General features: G+C 45.0%; 1 protein-coding gene across 3 annotated transcripts in view; it reads right to left on the bottom strand.

Annotated features, from left to right (window-relative positions):
* The window catches only part of RBM6 (RNA binding motif protein 6), a 58,376-nt gene that overhangs the window by 28,985 nt on the left and 6,741 nt on the right, over positions 1-22,650 (bottom strand). For all 3 annotated transcript variants that reach the window (XM_066195190.1, XM_066195192.1, XM_066195191.1), the window contains exons 3-6: positions 21,292-22,630; positions 20,464-20,553; positions 19,137-19,206; positions 6,737-6,810 (exon numbers count right to left, since the gene is read on the bottom strand). In XM_066195190.1, the coding sequence (XP_066051287.1) occupies positions 6,737-6,810; positions 19,137-19,206; positions 20,464-20,553; positions 21,292-22,630 (1,573 nt within the window). The remainder of the gene's footprint in view (positions 1-6,736; positions 6,811-19,136; positions 19,207-20,463; positions 20,554-21,291; positions 22,631-22,650) is intronic.

Raw genomic sequence — 22,650 nt, forward strand, 5'->3', positions numbered from 1 at the left:
AATTCAAAGGATGAGTGTTCCAGATGCCTCATCACTCAGGAAAATGCTTTGAGTACTGAAAATGACCAAAGCAAAGCTATTTCTTAAGGAATGCTCTGCCAATGAGTCCTCTACAACACAACTTTAGCCCTATGGAAGGGACAGAAGCAGACTTATCCATAGTACACACTGCACTTTGCATGCACAAGCAGAAGTTTTCAAGTATCCCCGTTTTTACAACATCAGGGCTGGGCACAACTAAAGGTCCGGCTGTCCCATGGTGGTTCCTCTTGGAGCCACCAGTGAAGGGAATATCCAACCTTTTCCTGCCCAGCAGCTGTGAGTGACGCAGCACAAGTACTGATATACCAGATCACACAGCCAATCAACCAGAGAGGACTTGACACTTGTCTTGTCAATCACTCACAGATCAAGTTATTTAAACAAATTTCAGGAAATCACAATTATTCCCTCCAGCTCCTGGCATTGTAAAGAGAACATCTAATCCAACACAGAACAACTTGATTAACAAGGTGTTTATAATGTATAGGGAAAAAATGGTTATTTCAGAGTTACATCATCACACAGATTTGTTAATGTCAATGGGCAGAAAATTCCTACAAGCCCATCACCAGAATGGAAATGCAGGGGCCAGGAAGGAAAGCAGTTTCATTTTAGAGAAGGGTAGGGAGTGATGCTTTATGTGAAACAACCTATTTATACAGCAGCCCAAGCAAACCTTAGCACACAGAATAGATAATTCTGTAATATACAGCAATATTTGAGTCCTGAGATAACCCTGCTGGGCCACACATCCCCAGAAGCAATCAGAGATACTGAGGAAGTCCCACTTAAGCATGCGCTGCAGGCTCCAGCCAGCTCACCCAGAAGCTGTCCTCTGGGACAATCCCATTGCAGAGCAGCAGCTCAGCAGCAGCAAACACATACAGCCCCCACCACATGGGTAAAGTGAAGCTGAAGGAAAAAGGAGGACAGGATTTTGGAATACGAGCAGGGAGGTGGAGGGACATGGCAATCTGGGAATCACACAAGTAGAGCAAGAAGATGCAGCTTCACAACTCCTCTAGTGGAAAGCGAACTTATTTTAAAACATGTTGGGCAGCATGGTTTGCTTCTTGAGGAAAGGCAGGACAGAGCTGCCAAGAAGGAGGCTGTAGTTTTTTTATCTGGGAAGGGCTGGAGAAAACACATTGATGGGAAGCTACTACTGGCTGAAAGGAAGAGTGTGTGAAGTCCCTGGCAGGAGATCTCTTACAACCTTCTGTGCCAAAGGAAGAGGGACTAAGAGTATTCGCACGGCTTGGAGAGCCGAGATGAGAGAAGAGGAAAAGGTCCAGAGAAATATTTTCAGTACTTTTTGGCAGTTACATTTTACAACAAAAGCCACCCTTCTCTGCACATGGAAGGTCTCTGCAGCACACAGAGATGAAGCCAGTCCTTCCAAAGAGACAGTGCATTTATCACAGCTTCACTGCAGGATACACACACGTGCACCCACACACCCAGCCCTGTCACAGGTCACTGCTGGCAGATCCAACTGCTTATTCACAGGCAAGCTGGATCCCCAGCTCCAGGAGCTTCCCACTGCAGGATTCCATACTGATCTCAAAAGCTTACAACTCCAGTTAAATGCCAGTACAATACGGTGATTAGAGAGACACAAGAGGGAATGAAAAAATGATTGACTCAACATGTCAAGCCTATGAGATGTAAGACCAGAGTGAACTCGTGACAAGGTCACACACTGAATCAGATATAAAAGAACCCAAATCACCTCTGCTGCCTGGAAAATCCCCTCATTCACTAGCCTGTGGAGAGAACTTCCATAGGTCAGGTGGCTCATAAAAATTCCTCCACGATGTGCATGTTTCCCAAACCATTAGGATGTTTACAGAAGAAACGGCCTAGGTATACAAGCCTTTCCCTCACTCAAAGTGGAAGACTATGAAAGCAGATTCTACAAAACCACACAGTCAAAAGCAGGACAGGATTCCTGGGGGTGAGGGAGAGCAAGGGAAAAAGAGGTGTGCTAATGATACAACCTGAGCAAAATCCACACACCTAATATGCAACAAGAAAAGCACAAGATAATGCCAGCTGTGGATCCAAGGAGGACAGATCAGAAGCAAGGCCACCTCCAGGACCCTTAGCCTAACACACAAACGGATTTCAGTGTATTTGTGGACATGCCACCACCACCCTCAACTGCAGGTTAAAGCTATAGAGACAGAGTAACATTGTCAAGTGACGGATACCAGACAGCCCGTGAATATGTATTTGAGACAGGTGTCATCTTCCATTATAGGGGGAATCTGGCAGATTCTAGAAAAAAATGTTCCAGACTCCACAATTAGGCACATTCTACCGAAATGAAAGCAATTAGTTTTGATGGTTGGACACACATTTTCTCTTACAAATTGCAACACACTCCCTGTACCACAGGCTTCAATAAATACTCCAAGACTACAGGGCACAGGAGAAATTCCGTTCTCAGGATTAGCACATGCTCCTTCTTTATTTAATTGGGAAGCGACACAGAGTTGTGGCTTGTTACTGCAAACGTTTTCAGGACACGAAGTCCTAAGCTTTGCCTGCTTGTCACAACATCTTGTGGATTTTAACACCAACAGCTACAGTGAAAAGCCTGTGAAATCTGATCTGCACCAGAAGCTCTGTTAAAACAGAATACAGAAAGGCCCTGCAGTAAATGGATACAGGCGAATAGGCTCAGAGCAGGAGAAATACACAGTTGATGTTTCTAGTTGCACAGGCGTGGGGCATGCTTAAGTGAGCACCCACAAAACCCAGTAAGAATCCCTCTTACCCTCTCCAGTAAAGCAGGGAGTGGAGCAAGCTGAACCAAGACAGCACTGCAGGGAAACTGCTCTGACAAACTGGCCTCAGTGCAGGAAGGCACAAGAGCAAGTCTTGAACAACCACTCCAGCACATGCCTGGAGACCTGTACAATAATATACAGTATGTGCATTTTTAAAAGTTCATGCTATAGCTCTCCTCTTGCCCTCTGTCTTAAGAAATAGGAGCAAAGGATTACAAAGTTGTTAGTTACTAGCAACAAAAGCTAGGAAATATTCATGCAGCCAGTGTTGCTATGTTTGAGGCCTGAGCAGATTTGGAGACAGTACTACAGAGTCAGCTGAGACAAACCATTTGCTCCTGAGCTCAAAAAACCCCTCTTGCTTCCATATGTGTAACAACCAGCTCCATCTCAGTGAAAACAATAAAATATGCAAGCAGCAGAGACAGGCTCCTTCCATGTCTCCTCCTTATGCCTTTATGACACACAGCAGTACACAAAGGGTATTTCATTTTCCACCTGATCTTCTCACACCAAGTAACATGCTCATTATGACTGTTCTTTTCTACACATGAAGGAGGAAACCAAAAAGATCCATGCAGCCATGGGATGTATTCCCAAAGCAGCTTCCAAGAAGCCAACCTGGTGCCCTCAGACGCAAACACTACTACACCAGGGGCTACGCCAAAGAAACGCCAAATGCCACAACACATCCTTTCAAAAATTAGAATACGGGAGGGAAAACTATCTGTCTGCAACTTAGCAGACAGAAACCCCATTTCTCCATTCAAAATAACTTTCTCCCCAACAGAAAAGCAGCCCCTCGCAGACAGAAAAGAGGTCTCACGCAACTCAAGTGACAGCCACGGTGAAACAAAAGGCCACCAGGAGCACCACCAACCATGAGGCTGCTACAAGGGCTGGATCTAGGCTCTGCACAAAAAAATAACAGTAACAGCTCATGCGCCCTGCTGGGGCAGAGCCCCCACAGAGCCAGTGGGAGAGCCAGCACCTGGCACCTCACTCATCCAGCCCTGTGCCCAGCACCTCCACACTGGGAATAACTGCGACCCAGCACCCTCCATACATGTTAGGTGGGACCTTGGCACTAGACTAAGTTGCCAATGCAACAATCAGCAAGTCAAAGCAATTAATAAGGGGCCCGTTGTCATTACTTTAGCTGTGGCAGTTAATACACATGGAATGAAACTCTCCTGCAAAATCAGGGCAAGACAGAATACGGGTGTATCCTTATCACAATATGTGTAACAGAAAAGCCCCCTCAAATCTCAGCAGTCACATATACATGCTAAGATTTACTGAATGGAGGGAGTTGAACCTGGTAAATCTGTAGTTTCCAAGTCTGGCAATGATCTTAAGTGGGTGCTGGTGTGTGTTGAGTAAAACAAAAGGAATTCACAATATTAGAATGATACAATATAGAGATGTAGCAAATTGTTCTTCAGGCAGGGGCAGTTCAACAGGCATTAAAAAGCATAAAAAATGCTGGTTTTGCACAAGCTATTTATTCCCAGCCTGCAGATGCCTGAGAAAGAGGCAGGTTGACTAGCGAGGGACCGGTATGTCACTTGCTATTTACGCTCTCACAAGTGACTGAATTTGACAGGGACAGTTGATAACCTTCTGAAAATAACTGAACTATCAAAGAATCTGTGTCTTAGCTAACACAGGTTTTTGGTTTTGCAGCTTGCAAAAATGCATACTCTTGGTCTAAGGAGATGATCTTGCAACTCTACCCTGGCAGTCATTGAAGTGGAATATCTATTCTCTAGGGACAATTCGTAACTCCCTTTCTGAAGATCTCTATTTGTCTCTCACTGAGAATTTTAAAGTCACCTATTTCCTTTGCAGTTGTCAGGTAAAAATATTGCTAGGTTTTTTTTTTTTTAATTTAGGTAATTAGAAGGGCTCTTTTTCATGTTCAATCAAAAACAGATTAGACATGTTAACTTATGTGGGGCAAGCCAGAAGTTACAGCTCTCCTGACCAAATGCATGGAGCTTGGGACATCCCAAACCCCACATTTCTATTCTCTAATTACTAACTACAGTAGTAGTAACATGATGAAGATTGGCATATGGAGGCTTGGGAGATGATCCCTTCCAAGCACTCCATCTTCCAGCTTTCCTCTGCACACACACATAGCCAGGTACAGCAGGCAGAAAACTGGAAGTCTTTCATACTCTGCCTGTTTTTAGCACATCCCAGATGCGTATGGCTGGGAACCTCAGCTCCTGTCACTAGTAGGGAAGAGAAGCACAGGAAAGCATTCCCCAGCCTGAATGGCTGCTGTAACTGATGCTGGGGAGGTCAGTGTAAGCAGCAGTGGAACACCAGCCAGAGCTTCTTCCCATGTATGTGTGTGCAGTGATTTACTGGGCACCTGCAGGCACTTAGTTCAGCTTAAGGATTGGTTCCTACAGGCTCTCTGCTGGAGCAATGGACCAAACCTAATCAAGTTAAAACACCTGCCCAATTCTATATACTCCAAATGGGAGAAAGGGCAGAGCAGGCATCAACAACCAGAAAAAGAGGGATTCCCAAATTCCCAGATACTTGGGAATTGCTCTTGCATAGGAAGATGTTATTTCATGTGAGGAGACTGGTGGAGAGAATATGGAGAGGCATTTGGTTAAAAGTAGAGTCATCTATAATTACAGATTTCCCAGTGACAACAAAATAAATTGGGAATTGTAGAAACACTGAAGGGGAAATAAAAGTTGTCACTGATGGTAAAAGTAATAATTAAATCTGGAGCCTTCTCTCTCTCTGCTCCTCACCACCATTTCAGTGGGAATGTGCCAGGCTCTTTCCCAGCAACAGAATTATTTCTGTAAAACATTTTTGTAAGTTGCAGTACCTCTGTAACTGAAAATAGAGGCAAATGCGAGTGCTTAGTGGGACCTTTGAAACCCCAGCTGTGAAGACTCATTAACTGTAAGTACATTTTTGCAGATGCACAGCTCTGAATCTGACTCATAACTCTCCTCCCGTGACAGCAAGACCCAGGATTCAGGTAAAAAGGCTTAAGATAATTGATATGGATTCTTACTCAGGCAAATTAGGAGGAAGAAAGCAGCAAAGAGCAGACTTAAGGGATATGGTGAAGGAAGGGGGATCAGAAATTGCCTCTGTTGAGGGATCCATCACTTGCAGTTCCAAGGCATAAGGAGGGCAGTAAGAGATGGGAATCTATGTTTTTTCTAACAAATTTTATGCATCTTGCTCTTGTATGGGGGACAACAGCTCTAGTTTCAAATACCAGGTCAGAGTAAAGGCCCCTCTTGAATAGTTACAGGGGATTTCAGTCATTTTGTCCTTTTAAGGGCTGGAAATGTTCAGGTTTACCAGGCTCAACTGCATGTAAGGGTAGTCCTTGTGTCTGCAGCTCCGGGTTGCCAGTGGACAGGATAGATATGAGGGAGATGCACAATTAAGCATCTCTCCCACACATAAGGCATATGGCAAAGTGGAACACTCAAGTCACAGAACTGCACACAAGGGTATGCACCTACAGTCACATGTGCATGTGTGTGTGCACAGACAGCCGGGGGAAGCATTTACTGCCAGCACAGCTCTTCCCGACTGCATTTCAGTGAGTACAAAAACAGCAGGGTCAAAACCTGCAGTAGGAGTCTGTCAGCCACCAGCCTCTGACTGCAGCCAGTGTGCTGACACACACCAGGGAGGAGGGCAGACCACTTGGTGTCCAGCAGCTCTTTCCCGCTGGCACTTCTAAGCCTGATACAAGATTCTGGTAACAACAACATTTAAACTGCAGTGTTGTGTATCATACAAGAACAGATCTTCCTTCAGAAAAACCTCATTGGCTTTCCACCACCCCACCAAAAAAAAAAATTAAAAATCTTCTAGCAGCATTGACCGAATTGTAAAGCAACCTGGTTGGCTTCCATGCATCCGATGGCCTCTTCCAAGAGTGAAAATTCCACGCAGACATAGCCATAGTCGTAACCTGGGGACAGCATTTAAATACAGACGGGAGTCATGTTAGTGCCTTGTCATAAAGAAAGCCACATTAAATAATCAATTTCCCTTTCCCTCCAATGACAAGCCCTCTAACCACCACCCCTCTACCTCAGAATGAAAAAGAAAGAAACCAGGGACTAGCTGGATGATGATTAACTGCACAGTTTACCATGAATGTTAATAGTAGTGTTCCCACTTTCCCTTACATAACCTAGTGACAGACACACCTTTTCTTAGGGCAAGAAATAATTGCTTTGCTGTTTGTTTTTTCTAAGTCATAGTGACTTTCCATTGCCAGTTTCACATTTTGTGCTACCTTGGAGGCAGCACTCTCCAAAGTGTTGATAAATCATTTCCCAGTACCTTGCCGCAGATGTACTTTACACGAATAGCCAGCATTTTAATTGGGCAATATTTCAGAAAGAACTAACACAATTCCTTTACCTTTGCTATCTTTCTTTCAACACCTGCTTACTTTTTGAAGTCCTATCCCTTGCATTATGAAAAAGAGCAGCTGAGCAGGAATGAGAACTCCAGCTTTCTCATTTCGGTATAGATGTCACTGCACACATAACAAGAGGGTGTGGAAGCTTCAAGTTTGGATTCAAGAAACTACAGAGCCTTTACTCTTCTCACACCCCGGAAAGCTGTCATCTCAGTCACCGCAGAAGGGACCCACTAATTCAACCGTGTACTCCAGCTACCTGCACTGAAATATTATGTCCCAAAGTAAAGTGCAGGGTGAACACTACAGAATCTGAGACCAACTCAAGATCTATCCCTGATGTTGAAACTATCTCCAAGAACTGAAGCGTTGAGGAACAACCTAAAGTCACAACCTCACTCTTCACTTGTCAAGGCCACCACACTCCAAAACAGTACTTTCCAGATTATCATGGGCAGAGATGATCCTACGTGGGCATAAGCAGTGAGAGGCTTGGTTCCCTCCTCCTGCTGCTCTTTTGGCAGGTTTGGAGCGAGAGGAAGGCTGGTCTGCATGTGATTTGTGCCATTTTAGGCACCTAGCTGTCCTGGTGAAGAGTTGTCTTCCCTCCTACTAAAGATGCATATCTCAACTCTGGTATTTTCAACCCAGGCATGTATCTGGTTCCTACTGCTTCAGCCCCTCACCTTCCATGAAAAGGTAACTCCATGCATGCTTCTCTCAGGCAAGGCATTCCAGCCTCCTGGAAAAGAGCCCCCATGTGGTGAGGGGCTGGAGGGATTCCCCACCCCCATCTCCCTCAAGCCTATGCCTAAGAACATTTGCTGCACTCTCTAGTTTTTCCTTCACTCTCTCTTTACCATCTTTGTACTTTACCACATCAAAGACAGGACCACACAAAACTATTTCATCATCAAACCCTACTGATTTTTTTTTTTTTTTCTGGGACCTCTTTGCATGCTGTTCTAACAACACAATCCTGACTTTGCACCTTTGCCTTTAATAACAAGACTCCAATTTGAATCTAGCACCACTTCTACCTCACAGAGGAATTTCAACCCCTTTCCTATACTATTTTAGTCAATATAATTATGCTAACAGAAATTCATCAATCTGTGTGCTGTTCAGCTCAGTGGAAGATGCAGTCCAGCAGCACAACATCTGTGGTGGAAGGCAGCTAAAGCCACTTGACACTCTGACATCAAGTGGGCACCTGGAACTAGAGGTGTGGTTTCAGCTGGCAGGATTGACGGAACCAAATCGATCCAGCTGTTCCCATAGCATCCATTCTGCTCTGCAGTACACCAGATCACATTTGGAAAATAAAGGAGTTCTCCTGTCTGCAGAAGGCAGCTGCTCTCCAGAAGCAGTGCTGCCCCTTGCTGGGAGACTGCTCTGCATTCCGGGCAGACACCTCTGCTATTCCACGCACAGCGTGCAGCCTCACGTGGTACATTTTAAAGCCTTACTCAAATCCAGAACTCTCGAGTCACTTCTTTCCCTTCTGTTTAGAAAAGGGCTGCATGAATGATATTTGTCAGCCCATAAGGCTCCTGATTCCCCTTCAGAGAGGATTTTTGAAAGCTGCTGTAATCAGCAAGGCAAGATCAGAGCACTTTCTTACTTCCATGTGTAGGAGATCTCATGAGAGACACAAAGCATGATTGCAGAAGTTTTCATTCTATTTGCCCTGCAATAAGAGGACACTTACATCCCAGTCCTCATGAAGGGAATGAGTAGTTTAGACATGGATTTAATCCAGCATGACACAACTGAGAGTGCAAGGCTGAATGTTACACTGAGATACAAAAGCTCAGACGCTTGGAGGAATGTACGCCACAGGATCACTCCAAGCATTGCATGGAGACAGTTAAGGGGAAGACCAGCACATTTCTCCCTCTGTATTTTCCCCACCTCTGCTCTCCCCCACCAAACCCATAAACATAGCAGCAATAACATGTACAAGAACAATAACCATGGGCTCCATATCCTGCCAAAATGCAGCTCCAGGCCAGACATTCAGCTCTTGTGGTTGGCTCGCAGAGGGACGCAGCGTTCTGGAATTCACTACAAGCTGTCCTTGCACAGACAGCACCGAAGTAGTGATGCAAGAAGAGTGCAGCCTGGAGCCACTTGCTGAAAACCACCGCTGAAGATGTGTGGGGGCTTGACACTTTTCCCCTCCCCCAGATCCAGAGCTTGCATGGATCTGACAAGCACACTCAGGATGTGAGAACTACGGAGTAACATCAGCCTTGGGCGGCACGCCACCCCTGCTCTGTCCCCCTGCCCCCAGCTCCTCCGGAGCATCCTTCCATTTTAGACCATGGCAGGGAGACGACTGAAATGGAAGCCTGTGGAACACTGGCACCACACCTTCAAAATGCAATGGCTGCTGATTTTTCTACCATCTGCAACAATCCCATTACTCAGAGAACAACACTTGAAACAAAACCAAGTGGCTCGAGGCTGGTTCTTAAGGGAGAGCAACTACAGAGGCTCCTGTCACCAACCACTGCTGTGCCTCTTCCCTGCCTCCTCCATAGGGCTGATCCAGCTTTGTGCAGCAGCTGCTGAGCTTGGATATTTTTGTTTCTGAAGCCTTCACACCGACTGTCTGTCAGAATGCTAACAATATAGGTGCTCTTACCAGAAGCAGGGCATGAGATTTTGATGGAGGAATAGGGCCAGGCACCTAACGGCAAGAACTGGCTCCATAGGCATCCCAAGGTAAGCAGTGCTCCCCCGTGAGTGAGAGCTCTTGGACACCCTCTGGTATTCTTCATGTCATAGCAGTAAACCAAAGCAATCAAACCAGCAAAGCAAAACCACTGCTGAAGAACACTGTGGGGTTTTTGACTTAGAGGCCTAACTTCACATGCAAGGTTTCCTATGAAGATATAAGTCCTGGTTTCCTCATCTGCTAATTAGTACGATACTACAGTTTCAGGATCCACAAGAAATTAGAATGGAGTAATGACCTGCAGAAATATACATGATCAACATGAACACAGACAAAAAGGAAAGAAACCCTCGTGTGGTATTTCCCCCACACAACCTCTGACCATGCTACAGCACAGCTACACTGTCCAAACGATCTTTCCAACAGGGACACTTGAACTTACTCAGATTTTGGCCCTAGCACAGCCATAAAGCATGCATGTCCTCATCTCCCCCCATGTTTTAGGTCAACTGCGTAAAAGGACTCTTGTACCTTATTTAGCTACTTCCTTTCAGCTGTGCAAGTCTACAGTACCACAGGCTGTGTACGATGGTTGAAATCAGAATGCAAGGAGAGCGTGCACAGAGATTGCAGAGGACTTCTGCTTTCCCTTAAGTGCTTCTATGTATACACAATCCTTTATGGATGCTCCCAAAGCATGCTCAGTTGTCTTCTGCACTGAAGATGGCACAAACGCTTAATACTTAGGAGTAAGGACACATTTAGAGCTCCAGGAAGCTGCTCTGCGAGCACTGGAATAAGGAACATTCTGCCTCTGAAACAGACATGCTTTAGCAAAGTGAATTTTGACAGCAAATGGAGCATCCCTGCTATCATGCAATAGTTTGGCTAAAAATCCTGAAAGCCTGCCCTAAAATTACTGTTCTTTGGCTTCAGATACAGAGATCAAAGACTTGAGATTTAAAATAAGTCTTGTCTCTATACAGACAGTTTCTACTGAACAACTGACACATAGTAATGTGTTACTTCACCATAGTTTGTTATATCAAAGATCTAAATAAAGGAAAACCATAATGTTGTTCTCCTAGGGACTGTAAGCAGTGTGAAGACAAAAAAAAAAGAAATCTCTGGAATTTTAGAAGACCAGACGAAAAGATCCTGTAGTGACAGCAGCCCTGTCTGTGCCAAAGCAAAGACAGTTTTGGAAAAAAGGCAGGATGGCAACATGACAAAGGCATCCAATTCAAGAGGCAAACCAGCTTCTTGATTCTGGGAATGAGTGTGCAGTCAGTTGTGCTCCTGCGCAACCCCAACAAGCTTAAGGCATTAGGCCACCTCACGTCCATGGGCAGCCATCACCTGCCTTTGCAAAAACAACTGTGACAAACCTCCGGCTGCTCTGGTGCACAAAGACGTTCCTTCTCCTCCTGGACAGGAAGAATAAAGTCTCCCATTAAAGTAACTCCATGTCACAGCTCACCAAAGGACAGCACACTAACCTGGGCAGCTGGGCCACCTGCCAGCATGGTGGAGGTCCCTGCATCTGCCAGGTGGGGCCAAGCAGCCTCAGGGCAGATGGATGCAATGCAATCTCCATATGCAGAGAGCTTCCCCACCATCCCAACAACACTTCACTTGTTTTTTGTCCTAGGATAAGACAGAACTACCACAGAAGAAAAGCAGTTGTAGTTCCAGGGACTTCCAGGACTCAGAGAGATGGCATGTTAAAGCACAGCCACGGCCAGCAGCTGAAGCAGAAGATTCTTGCTGCTTGCTACTTCCAGAGACAGCTTGGCAGAGCAGGTGCAGCTGAGGAAACGCTCCACAGAGTTACACCCATGCTAGAGAAGAAAGTTCTATTGCTCCAAAGGCAGCTACAGCATAGAGTGATTATGAAGGACTCTGACATCCCTGAAGGAATCTGCAGTCTCACACACTGACCTTTGGGGAGCTCAGGTAATGGAGACAGGGACTGCGCAGCCTGCTCTCAGAGGATCTGCCATTCTATGGCTGAAAAGATTATCTACCTCACAAGTGGGAGATTTTGACAATGTGCCCATGACCCCATGCCCAAGATTCATCTGTTTCCTTCAAGGAAAGATGTGAACGTAGGTCATCCACACCAGAGTGAATAATACTGGAGAACACAGGGCTTTCTCTGGATCTCTGTGCCATTACACTGGTCTACTATTAGGAGGCATCATACACTCAATGCTTCCAAGAAAACAGGAGCTCCTGGACATGCTCAGGAATGGCTGTACTTGTGCTTACTTAGCAAGCACTGCCTTTGCAGTGAGGATGGACACCAGAGTAGCGGCAGGCAGAGGAAATAAATCTGTCCAACCAGTCTGGAGGGCACCCCCGCAGCACGGCAGGGACAGCAGCAATCTATCTAGGCTACCACAGAAGCCAAAATCATGAGCTCTCTCAATACCAGCTGGTGGATTCTGAGCATCCATAAATTTGTCAGATCTCTTTACTGCACAGATAAATTGGTCTTCAGAGCTACTGAAGCTGAAGAGCTGTACTAGAATAAACAGGACAATCTGCAACAAGCCATATCCCCAATCCCTGTCAAAGGCTGAACATTTACAAGCCACACCTGCTGCTGGGAAAAGGCCCGTCACTTCCTGCTGTCCCTCTGTGTAAAGAAGTACACTCTTACACACTCATTCATGACAGAGAACAACACTGAAACCACAGGAAATGAAACAGAGCTGTATTCTAAAAGATAGAGCACTACAGTCCATCCTCGTCCCTCCACCCTGGAGAACAAGACACAGAAAGGAGAGACACCCTCAAAGGTGGACACCAGCAGCTCCATAAACTACAGAAACTACTACAGTCAGAGAGCCCCAAGTGCCTGTCAAGCCTTCTTGGCCCAAGGAGGATAGTTTATACACCAGCACAAAGGAGAGGAGGGAAAAAACCCCAGTGCTAAGACTGTACACACTGTAGTTTTATTAAAAACAAAGTATCGCATTATGTTTGTACAGAAACCTGGAATCTGAGGAAGGCTGGGGCTTTCACTAAACTCCATGAGAGAGGACTGAGTTGCATACCTGGGAAGGTGTTCCATCCAGGAACTTAAAGTGCTGCTAATGTGAACCTGGTCTCCAGGATATACAACTTGTCATCTTAGCACAAGGTAATCAAGGTAATGTCAGTACACTGTGCAAAGCCTTGAAGTTTAGCTCCAGAGATGCAAAAGGAACGAGCACCTTTGTGAAAATGGATTCTGCGTGTCAAAAAGACTGTGAGCATGTTTTATGGATGGATGTGTTTGTTGCCTTCTCAGAATAGGCCTTAAAACCCTGAACCAAGGTCGATCACTATCACAAACACTGACTTAGACCAGATTTGTACTTCCTACTTCCTAAGCCACCATATCACAGATGAGGAAAGAAGAGCAAGAACACCTTTTGCTTCCAAGAGACAGTGCACTAGTGCCCTGAAACCAAGCAAGACAAGCCAAAAGCCTACTGCCCACCCAGCTGGAAAAACTGGCAAGGACTGCTATTGATGACCATGGACTAATTCCAGCTAAGTGTATTTTTTGGTCCTTGGCAGACTATTCTGGCTACAAGCTAGAATCAATTGGTTCAGGCAGATCAGCGTTGAAGATATTTCCACAAGTCCTGGCAGGTGAGCCCGGCAGTCTGCAGAACTCTGCTGATGACTGCGGGATCTGACCATGCCTTAAGGGGAAACTCCTCACGTGCTACAGCATCTCCTGAGCTCAGGGATGGTCACCTCAGCTGTCAGCAAGTGCCTGAGGTGTGCATGCCTGAGTCATGGCTGATGCAGCAGAGAGGGCCACACAACCTTCACTGTCCAAAGCACTAAGCACAGCAACAGGAGATTATTCATCCTGTGGTGCATCAGCACCAGCCTCGACAGTGAGCCAAGCTGTCCTCTGTATAATTAGCACAACAGGCCAGATGCCCCTCTGCACCACAGCACACGCTAGAGACATCCCACAGCAACCTACAGTGTGTGCTTTGTACCAAACCCAAGAATCTAAGTCCTTGTGAGACCGAGTCCTCATCTAACTCCAGAGGCTTGGTGTCAAGCCCTGTATATGGGGAAGCCACCAGCTCACCACAAATGTACCCTTCAGAGGGGTTTCCTCAAGGGCACTGCATCACTCCAGAAAGGAAACAAAAAGGTTTCTGCTTGGCACAGTTCCAGAAACACTCCCTCTCCCTGCAGAGGAGCAGCTCACCTCTCCACTCCTACCTAAGGCTGGGAGCTGCAGCATGATGGCACCTGTGGCAGGAGCAGCATCTTGCCAGCATTTCTGGCCTCCAAGAGCAGCCATACCCAAACATCACCCACAGCAAGGAAGCTAAAACCCTGTTGTTAAATGTGGGCCTGACAAATGCACAGCCACATCTGCCTCAAGGGAAAGGTGATCTCACTGCCTTGGAATGCACACCAGCCATGGAAAATGGAGAACTTATCCCTACTGAGGAGAGGTGCACCAATCTAAAAAAAAAGAAAAAAAAATCAGCACCAATTTTTCCCATCATGAGCTGGAAACTTCTGGATCGTTAAATTATGAGTTTTAGCAAAATATCACATTGAAAAATACAATTCTGAATTCCAGAGACTTCCTGATATATTCCCGAAACCAATGATTCACTGTTGTGATATACAAGATAGACTGCACTTGGAGGGGGAAAAAAAAGCAGCACCTTTTAAAGATTTATCTAAGGGGCTTATTAATATTTAACAGGGCACCAATGCGGCAGAGCTTAGAGAGAACAAGCAAGATAATCCAGTTTCTTGTAGGACTTGGCCGAGGCAATTTTAAGTTTAACACAGGGAGGGATAAGGGAAGCAGCTACAAGCACCACATAAGGGGCAGGTCTGGAGAAATGAAACAGAACATGAACGCTAGGGCAAGAAGCTGGCTGAGCAAGCAGTAAAGTACATTTAGTGGCAATAATACTTGCTAAAACAAAAGCTTTTCAAAATGGAGCAGGCAGCTGCCATCAAGCAGCTCATGTTTTCAGGGAACACTACATTTTTTGGGTGTTCCTCCACCACAGGAAGAAGCCTGTCCTTTGTCATCAGACACCTGTATCCATGAGGACATTGCTCTGGCCCCAAGCACTACTGCTGCCCAGGGAGCTTCTACCTACTCCAGGCATTCCTGTTCCATGGGTGCTTTGCTCCTCAGGGGTGCTGTATTGTGTTCCCACATACCCACACAGGGTCCAAAAGCAAGTATTTGGAAGGGTCAGAACAGGGTTAAAAACCCCAAATTTCCCAATTCCCGAAGTGCTGCACTACTTTACAGAGTACATAAAGGGGCTGGGGTAGGTGTCACTGCTCCTGCTGACTAGAATCCAGCTCATGTGGTCCCTCCAGGTCCACCTCAGAGCTCCTCTCCACTATGCTGCTCTCCACCCTAGTGAAAGTGTCCATTCTCCACCAGGCTCTCCCAGCCCAGTAAAAACTCTTCTCAGTTCCCCAGATGGGCTTATGGAGTGAACTAGAAAAATGTCGTGGGCTGCCAGCCATTTCTCAGGCTTACTTTCCCTGAACAGCTTTCACAGCTGCTGGTACCAACACTAACACGAATCCTGGTTGGAAAACACATGTTCCAAGCTTGTCCCACTGCACACTGCATCCAAGAGAAAAATTTGAACAGAAGACTCAGAGTGTGCCTTGTGCTCTCACTTATTACTTTGGACAAAGTGTCTTTTAAGATAAGCAGCTCTTTAAGATAAAGCTGGCTCCGTGTGCTTCCTTCTCCAGGGCACACGTGTGACTCAGCCAGAGTTCTGTACATATCAGACCCTCAAGATGAAATCTCAGGCTTATGTCTGACATTAGCCAGGGAAGTAGAAATAAAGCCTGATGAAAATAAGGCAGGAGGTAAGTTTAAAATATGATCAAAATCACAACCAAGGCAACGTGTGCTCATGTTAGACTGCGCAAAGGTCAAAAGGTATCAGTTTCAAGTTCCTGGCAGTCAGCACCAAAGCAGGAACATGGACAGTGACAGGAAGAGGAGAAATCCCACACCAGGAGCAGCCAGTGTTGTCACACACTGCACTAACACCTCCGTGGAGGGGACACCACAGAGAAAAGCCACAGGAAAGCCCTGAGCCCAGCAAGCAGAAAACTAGGACCTTCAGATGGGACAAGGGAGCTCACAATCACTTCCCAGAGAGCTGCTGGCAAGTCATCACCACAAGCATCTACAGGAGCAGTGGGACATCCACGCTCTGCCTCCACACAAGGCTCCAGGACATACTGCACACCAAAGCAGCTGATAGTCTTTGAGAAGGCTCCATGGTCACCTCAACGTTTGTTCTTTGCAAAGATTAATTGGACAGACATGACCAAACACACTTTGGAACACAAGCTGAAAGATATAAAATAGTTATTTATGCCAAGGCTGACATATCACACTGGAAGAAGACCTCTTCCCCCTAAAAATGGATTTGGCACTTTCAGTTTGAATGTACAGGCATCAACTCAAAAATCTAACTGACGGAAATTACAAGTTAATGTCTTTTAGGGTAATACTATAAAGTCTGACTTTGACATTTTATCATTGTAAATATCTGCCTCTTTGATTTAAATAGAATTACTATGCCACTTCTTAAGGTCTCTCCTTTCACTGCCTTGTTTAAAATCTAGCCATCATTTCAGTTTGTGGGCTTCAGAGACAAAATAATCTAAAGAATCAACAGCTTGAATGCATACCAAAATCACACCAGGTATATTAAGAACAGAGTTCCATTCTCAGCACAGCCTTCAGTGAAAATAGACTTTCCTTCGCACATACAGAGTATGTTAAAAAAGGGGGCTTTATAAAGAAATTGAGCTGCTTTTTCCAAGAAAAATCAACCATATATTTTTCCCCAAACCAGAAAGAGTCTTGTAAAAGATCATACAGTGGAATCATTACACTGAAGCTGCTGAGATAAGCTTTATGATAAGCGTTATCTTTTTGAGAAACTGATCTGAACCTCACTTATTTTGAGTTAATTGCGTGTTATTTGTTACGGCTGTTATTGTTCCCCCCACAGCTGCAGGCATTCTTCTCTCAAACACACTCAACATGCATACTCATGATAAATGTTATTTTTAACATTTCTGGACAGCACTCAGAAATACACAACCCACTCAGACTGGCTTAGCACGTGCTCCTCTGAGCCAGGCTGCCATCGTCTCACCGAGCCGATAGAGCAGGTGTATCCCAGAGACATCAGTAAACCAAAAGGTTTGCTTTTAATTCTTATGGATATTTACATACACACCCCATCACAAAAGCACTGTTTAGCCCATGACTGGCCTCTAGTTTCAAAGAAGTTTAGCTTTTCAGAAGTAAATATTAATTCAGTTCTATATGCTTCTCTAGGAGGAGCTAATGTGAAAGCTGGATTAATTTTACTACAGCCTCTAGTTACCCGGTTTCTAAAAGAAGTATTCGCAATGCAGGAAGCTTTTACTGCCTTAGACATATCCATCTTGTGCAAGAAGGATGAGAGGGATGTTTAAATGCAACCTCAGGACACAATGCAAAACAAAGACGCTGGAGCCTCCGCGTAACCTTGAACAAAGCTACACCACATAAATGACTGATGTAGACTGGACAGGGTTAAACGACAGCTTTACACAGCTCATAAAACATGAGCTAATTTTAACTTCATTCTTTGCCTCCCCACAATTGCCAGAAAAACTTTTTAAAAAGCCAACTTTGCAGCTGAAGAGACAGCCTGAAACAGAATGCAGCTTTTGGAGAGACAGAAGAAAACTGCAACCCTCGCATCACGTGTGACCACCCGCAGATACCAGAGCTTCTGCACGTAACTTCAGACACTGCTCTCATCCTGAGCAGCCTTTTAAACAGGGAAGGGGAAGGAACAAACAGCAGTTCTCTAATGAGGGCACAAAGTCCTTAAAACGTACATGGGAAGAGACTTAGGAAGAAATTTCCAGTTCAAGTTGATTTCTTACTGAAGTGATGTGTTTCAGAAGGAAAAAAAACCCACAACAACTGACAAATCTCATCAGCACAGGCAAAAAAGAAGTGTGTTGCAATTGTTGTGTTGCAGTCAGTGCTGTGTGGGTGACGACAGCCATGCTGAACTATGCTTAGAAAAGAGGAAAGGAAGCAAGAAAGACAAATTGTGCCCCTTAAGCCCTGCTTGTTGGGCCAGATTACATGACACAGGGATGTTCTTTAGTTCAAAGGTTCCTGAGAAGGTTGTGAAATCTCCTTTGACAGCTTCCAGAAACAAAAATACACTTGAGAAATACCCCACTGCCCCAGTTTCTCTCCCCAGTTACTAAACATATTGGAAGCCTTTATATAATGTACTGACACCAAGAATTCCAGCTGCTTCACATACAACCCATACTGAAAATAAGGAAACACACTGATGAATGTAGAAGCCTCTGCTCTCCTAGGTTTTTAAAAAAAAAATAAAATACCAGTTTTCAGATATTTCCTACTAGTATTACCCACACCAATCCCCAGGACTCACCCTTCCTACCATCGCACATCTTTGTTCCAGTACAAATTTTTCACAAAGCAGCCTTGTAAAATATTTCTTTCTTCAGAATCCTATACACACTGATCAGAAGTACAGCAGAACTTTATTCTTTGAATGAGGAAGAACATCCAGACCCAGTAGTTGGATATCTGCTAATAAAACTTGATTTGTCTTTTTTTTTAACCTGTCATCGTATCTAAGCAGGGTACCAGTTTCAGGTTACTGAAGGAGAAATGTTAGGATGGAACAGGTTTCCTGAAGACACTATTTGTGCAGCACTTGTTCCACAGTAAGACCACCGCAGAAACAAGACTTAGAACAATCCAAAAGGATTTAGTAGTAGTAGTTGAAAAAACCTATAGAGGAATTAACCTGCCGTCCCATGGCTTTACTCTTCCTTGCTATTAGAACAGCCTTAGTGCTCTTCCTGCTGCTCCTACACCTCTCCAGAGGCAGCTGAACACATGCTTTACCTTTGAGGCAGCAGTGAGTATAGCCATCAGTTTTGAGGACAAGAGGACAAACTACAAAACTCAGAGGGCATTTTAATTAAAAAGCACCTGCAATTAGGGCATGTAAGACTCTAACAAATTGCCTGAGAGGATATTGGTGTAAAAAATACCGTTGTCACCTTGAAACTGGAAGCACTGGAAAAGCATTCTCACCTGAGCTGTAATCTTTCAGTCGCAGGTCCTTCACAGGTGTCCCATCAGGCCCTCGGAAAGCATTGAGGATCTAGAGGAAACATGAGATCCACTTCATCTCCAAAATCAAACCTCCAAACCCAAGGTACTTGCCAATGCACACTTCTATCGTTCCAAGGGCTCTATTCTTCCCAGGTTTAAGTCTGTTATAAACAGACACACTTTCCGCAGTACCTGAGAATTGTTACCGAGTTCTCAAAGTATTTTTGGGGGTTTTTTTTGAAGAAGTGAGCACCATTTACACCACAATTCAACTGTTCAAAGGTTTATAACACTGATTAGTGCTGGTTTTGCACAGAAGTGGTTTTTTCAAGAAAGTTATAGCAAAACCAATCACTGACTAGTGAACTAGTCACTGTGATCACTAGTGACTAGTGATCAGTGAACCAATCACTTGCTGGGATTCCTCTGATTTTAACCCCATGTGGTCACAGAGGAGTATCATCTTCCTAGAGGCTTTACCAGATGTCAATATTCAAACCTAGTCACTGATTAGTTTTGTTATAACCTTCTTAAAAAAATCACTTCCCTCCAAAACCAGCATGTGGTTCCAGTCAGACAGTTCAACTCAGATCCTTATTTAAGGTCAAAGATGTCCTACTGCGTTCAAGAAAATCAAAGTACAAGGGCAACTGTTCTGAGTCTTACCACCCTCTGAAGGACAAAGTTCCTGCTATGAGTTCTCCTTTATGAAGCCTCAGAAGATGATCACTACAGCTAACCCTAGCAAAACCTGCTGCGTGTAGGGGTTCTCATGCCTGGAACTTTCACCAAATAACCAAAAAACCCCAAAACTGAAGTCCTAATTCACAGTAGAAACTTTAGGAAATGAAGCTACTTTCACCTTGTAGCCTAGATCATTTTATGTTTTTTTACTAAAAGCAGCAGGAACAGCAGACATCTTTTCCATCTTTGTAAGATCTCATTTAAGCAATTTCAAGTAACTAAGAACAAACAAGTTCGCTTAGACACTACATGTCTTCTGAGCCCAAAATAGTAGTAACAATATTTGGTATATATAAAGCAGTGATGAAGTAAGGCATGCTACAGAGTCTGGAGTCAAGGCTTCTAGCTATCAACACCCCACATGCAACCACAGGAAAACTCATCACTTCTAGAACCCCCAAAAACCCAGAATAATCAGATAACAGGTAACATTGCAGTGACTTCTAAATTTGGATTTTCCCCTGGGGAAATGACAGACCATCTGATTTGCACTAACCAGACTTAAAAGTGGTACTTTAGAAATCCTAAGTAGAAGTTTCTGGATGAGAAACATCCCACTTACATCATCCTTTGTGGCAGTTTCAGGCACTCCTCCTAGTCGAATGAGCTTGCTCGGCTTCACATACTTGGGGCAGGTCCGGTAATCTTGGTCCTTGAGTTCATACAATCAAGATGGTTTTAGAAATGAGAGATGCTGCCTCACAAGATACACAAGCAGTAGCCAAATAAAGCAGGGGAAAAATCAAAGGCAAAGGTCCATAAGCAGCCTGACTCAAAGCTTTAACCCCTACTGGAGATTCGAGGAGCTCTGGAGGAGCTCTTCATATGCTCATTGAGCTGTATAGTAAGATGTAGCTCCAGGAAAATGAAATGGGCAGATTGTATTTCTGCTTTCCAGCAGTGGGAGATTCAAATTCAATAGCAGTTATTAACTCAGTAGTTACCACTACCTTCAGGTTTCCAAGATATCTCTGAAGGAAAACAAAGCATGTACGAGAACAGCTGTACACAGGCCCACCCAAGCCATAGCTTCTCCCTGATACTGCTCAAAAGCAACATCCAGGGGAAAGTAAACAAAGTAAGTTTATCTGTAACCACTTCACCCAACACCCTTTGTCTGGCCATTTTCAACTTGGGGACTTTCTCATCGGAATCTGGTTCTACATATTTAGCAACTCTCACTTGCTAAAGCGCACTTCTCTTGGGAAGTGTTTCTGACATAGAAAAGGTACCCATTAAACAACCTGGAGCAGAGAATGATCTCGGAGAAGGATGGTGAATTAGAACAGAACTAAAGCGATGGGATATGGATGAAGACTCCGTCCCAACTCCCTCCATTGTTTTGGCCAACACACATTTATGAGAGACATCAATTGACAAAACCACCTACCTGAAGGTTCTTATAGGGCCTAGAATCTTTGCTGGGTTTTCCTTCTGCAAAGGACTTGCCATGTTCATAATCAAACATTTGATGCCCTGGCAGCCGGTGATCCACATCACGATATTCCATGTTCCGGTAGTCTGCATCTTGCCTCCCAAGGAAATCCAGGTCACCTTCACCCTTTAACCCGAGATCAGAATCGGATCTTTGTTGCTCCCCCCCAGAAAGCTGCTGCTGTTGCTGCTTGTTAGCAAAGGTCTGAGGTTGCTCCTCTTGGTCCTGAAGAGCAGGCAGAGGTCCACGGCTATTTTGGAAATTGTGCGAAGTGTCATCTTCAAGACCCAGTCCCAGGGATTCCTCTTCTCTGGCTGGTGCTTCTGAATGTTGAAATTCTCCTTTTTGGCTACCAAAGGGACTTCTATCTAGACTAAGTGCAGACTCATCTCTTTTGCTGGTGCTTAAACCAGAGCCCTCTCTTTCTGCTAAAGGTACAGTAGATTGGTTGTGCCTAAAGTCTACAAGGCTTTGATCCACAGGAGGCATTTCCCTATCTGAGAAGTCCATGGGAGGAGCCACATCTCTGCTCCTAAAATCCTGATCAGATCGGGATCTGTGCCTATTTCTGAAGTCTGAAGATGGTGCGTTTCTGTTCCTCAAGTCCAGATCAGAGGTGCCCACACTCCTGAAGTCCAAATCAGGTACATCCCTATTTCTGAAGTCTGAATAAGAATGTTCTCGGCCCCTGTAGTCCAACTCGGACATGTCTCTTGCCCTAAAGTCTGAATGAGACCCATCTCGACCTCTGAAGTCAAAATCGTAAGACCCCCTTCCTCTGAAGTCTGATGGAGGTTCCTCCCTGCCCCTGTAATCCATATTATGTGCTTCCCTATCCCTGTAGTTCATTCGGAACGTGTCCCTGTTCCTGTAGTCCCCTGAGGGAACATCCCCACCCCTGAAGTCCATAGGGGGCCCTTCTCTCTCCCGGAAGTCTCCAGAGTACATATCCCTGCCCCTGTACTCAGAAGGGGGTGGCTCCCTACCTCTGAAATCCATCTGAGACTCATCTCTGCCCTGGAAGTCAGATGCTGAGAAATCCCTGCCCCTGAAATCATGGTGCCCGTCCCCACCTCTGAAGTCACTACGTGGTCCATCTCTAGCTCCATAGCTGAAAGAAGGTTCCTCTCTGTTGGCAAACTGAGGATTGAGGAGGCCTGAGAGTGCCTGGATATCAAAAGGAAGTGATTTTCTGCCAGAGAAGTTGCCAGAGTGTCTTTCTTGACCAAGACTATCAAGGGAAGGAGGATATTCCCTGTTCCACCCGGGAGCAAACCTTTCTTCTTGGCTCCCACTGTAGAAATAAAGACAGTA

Source organism: Chamaea fasciata, unplaced genomic scaffold, assembly GCF_029207755.1.
Source record: "Chamaea fasciata isolate MVZ Bird 193981 ecotype frontalis unplaced genomic scaffold, bChaFas1.0.hap1 SCAF_13, whole genome shotgun sequence".
In the NCBI taxonomy this organism is placed as follows: Eukaryota; Metazoa; Chordata; class Aves; order Passeriformes; family Sylviidae; genus Chamaea; species Chamaea fasciata.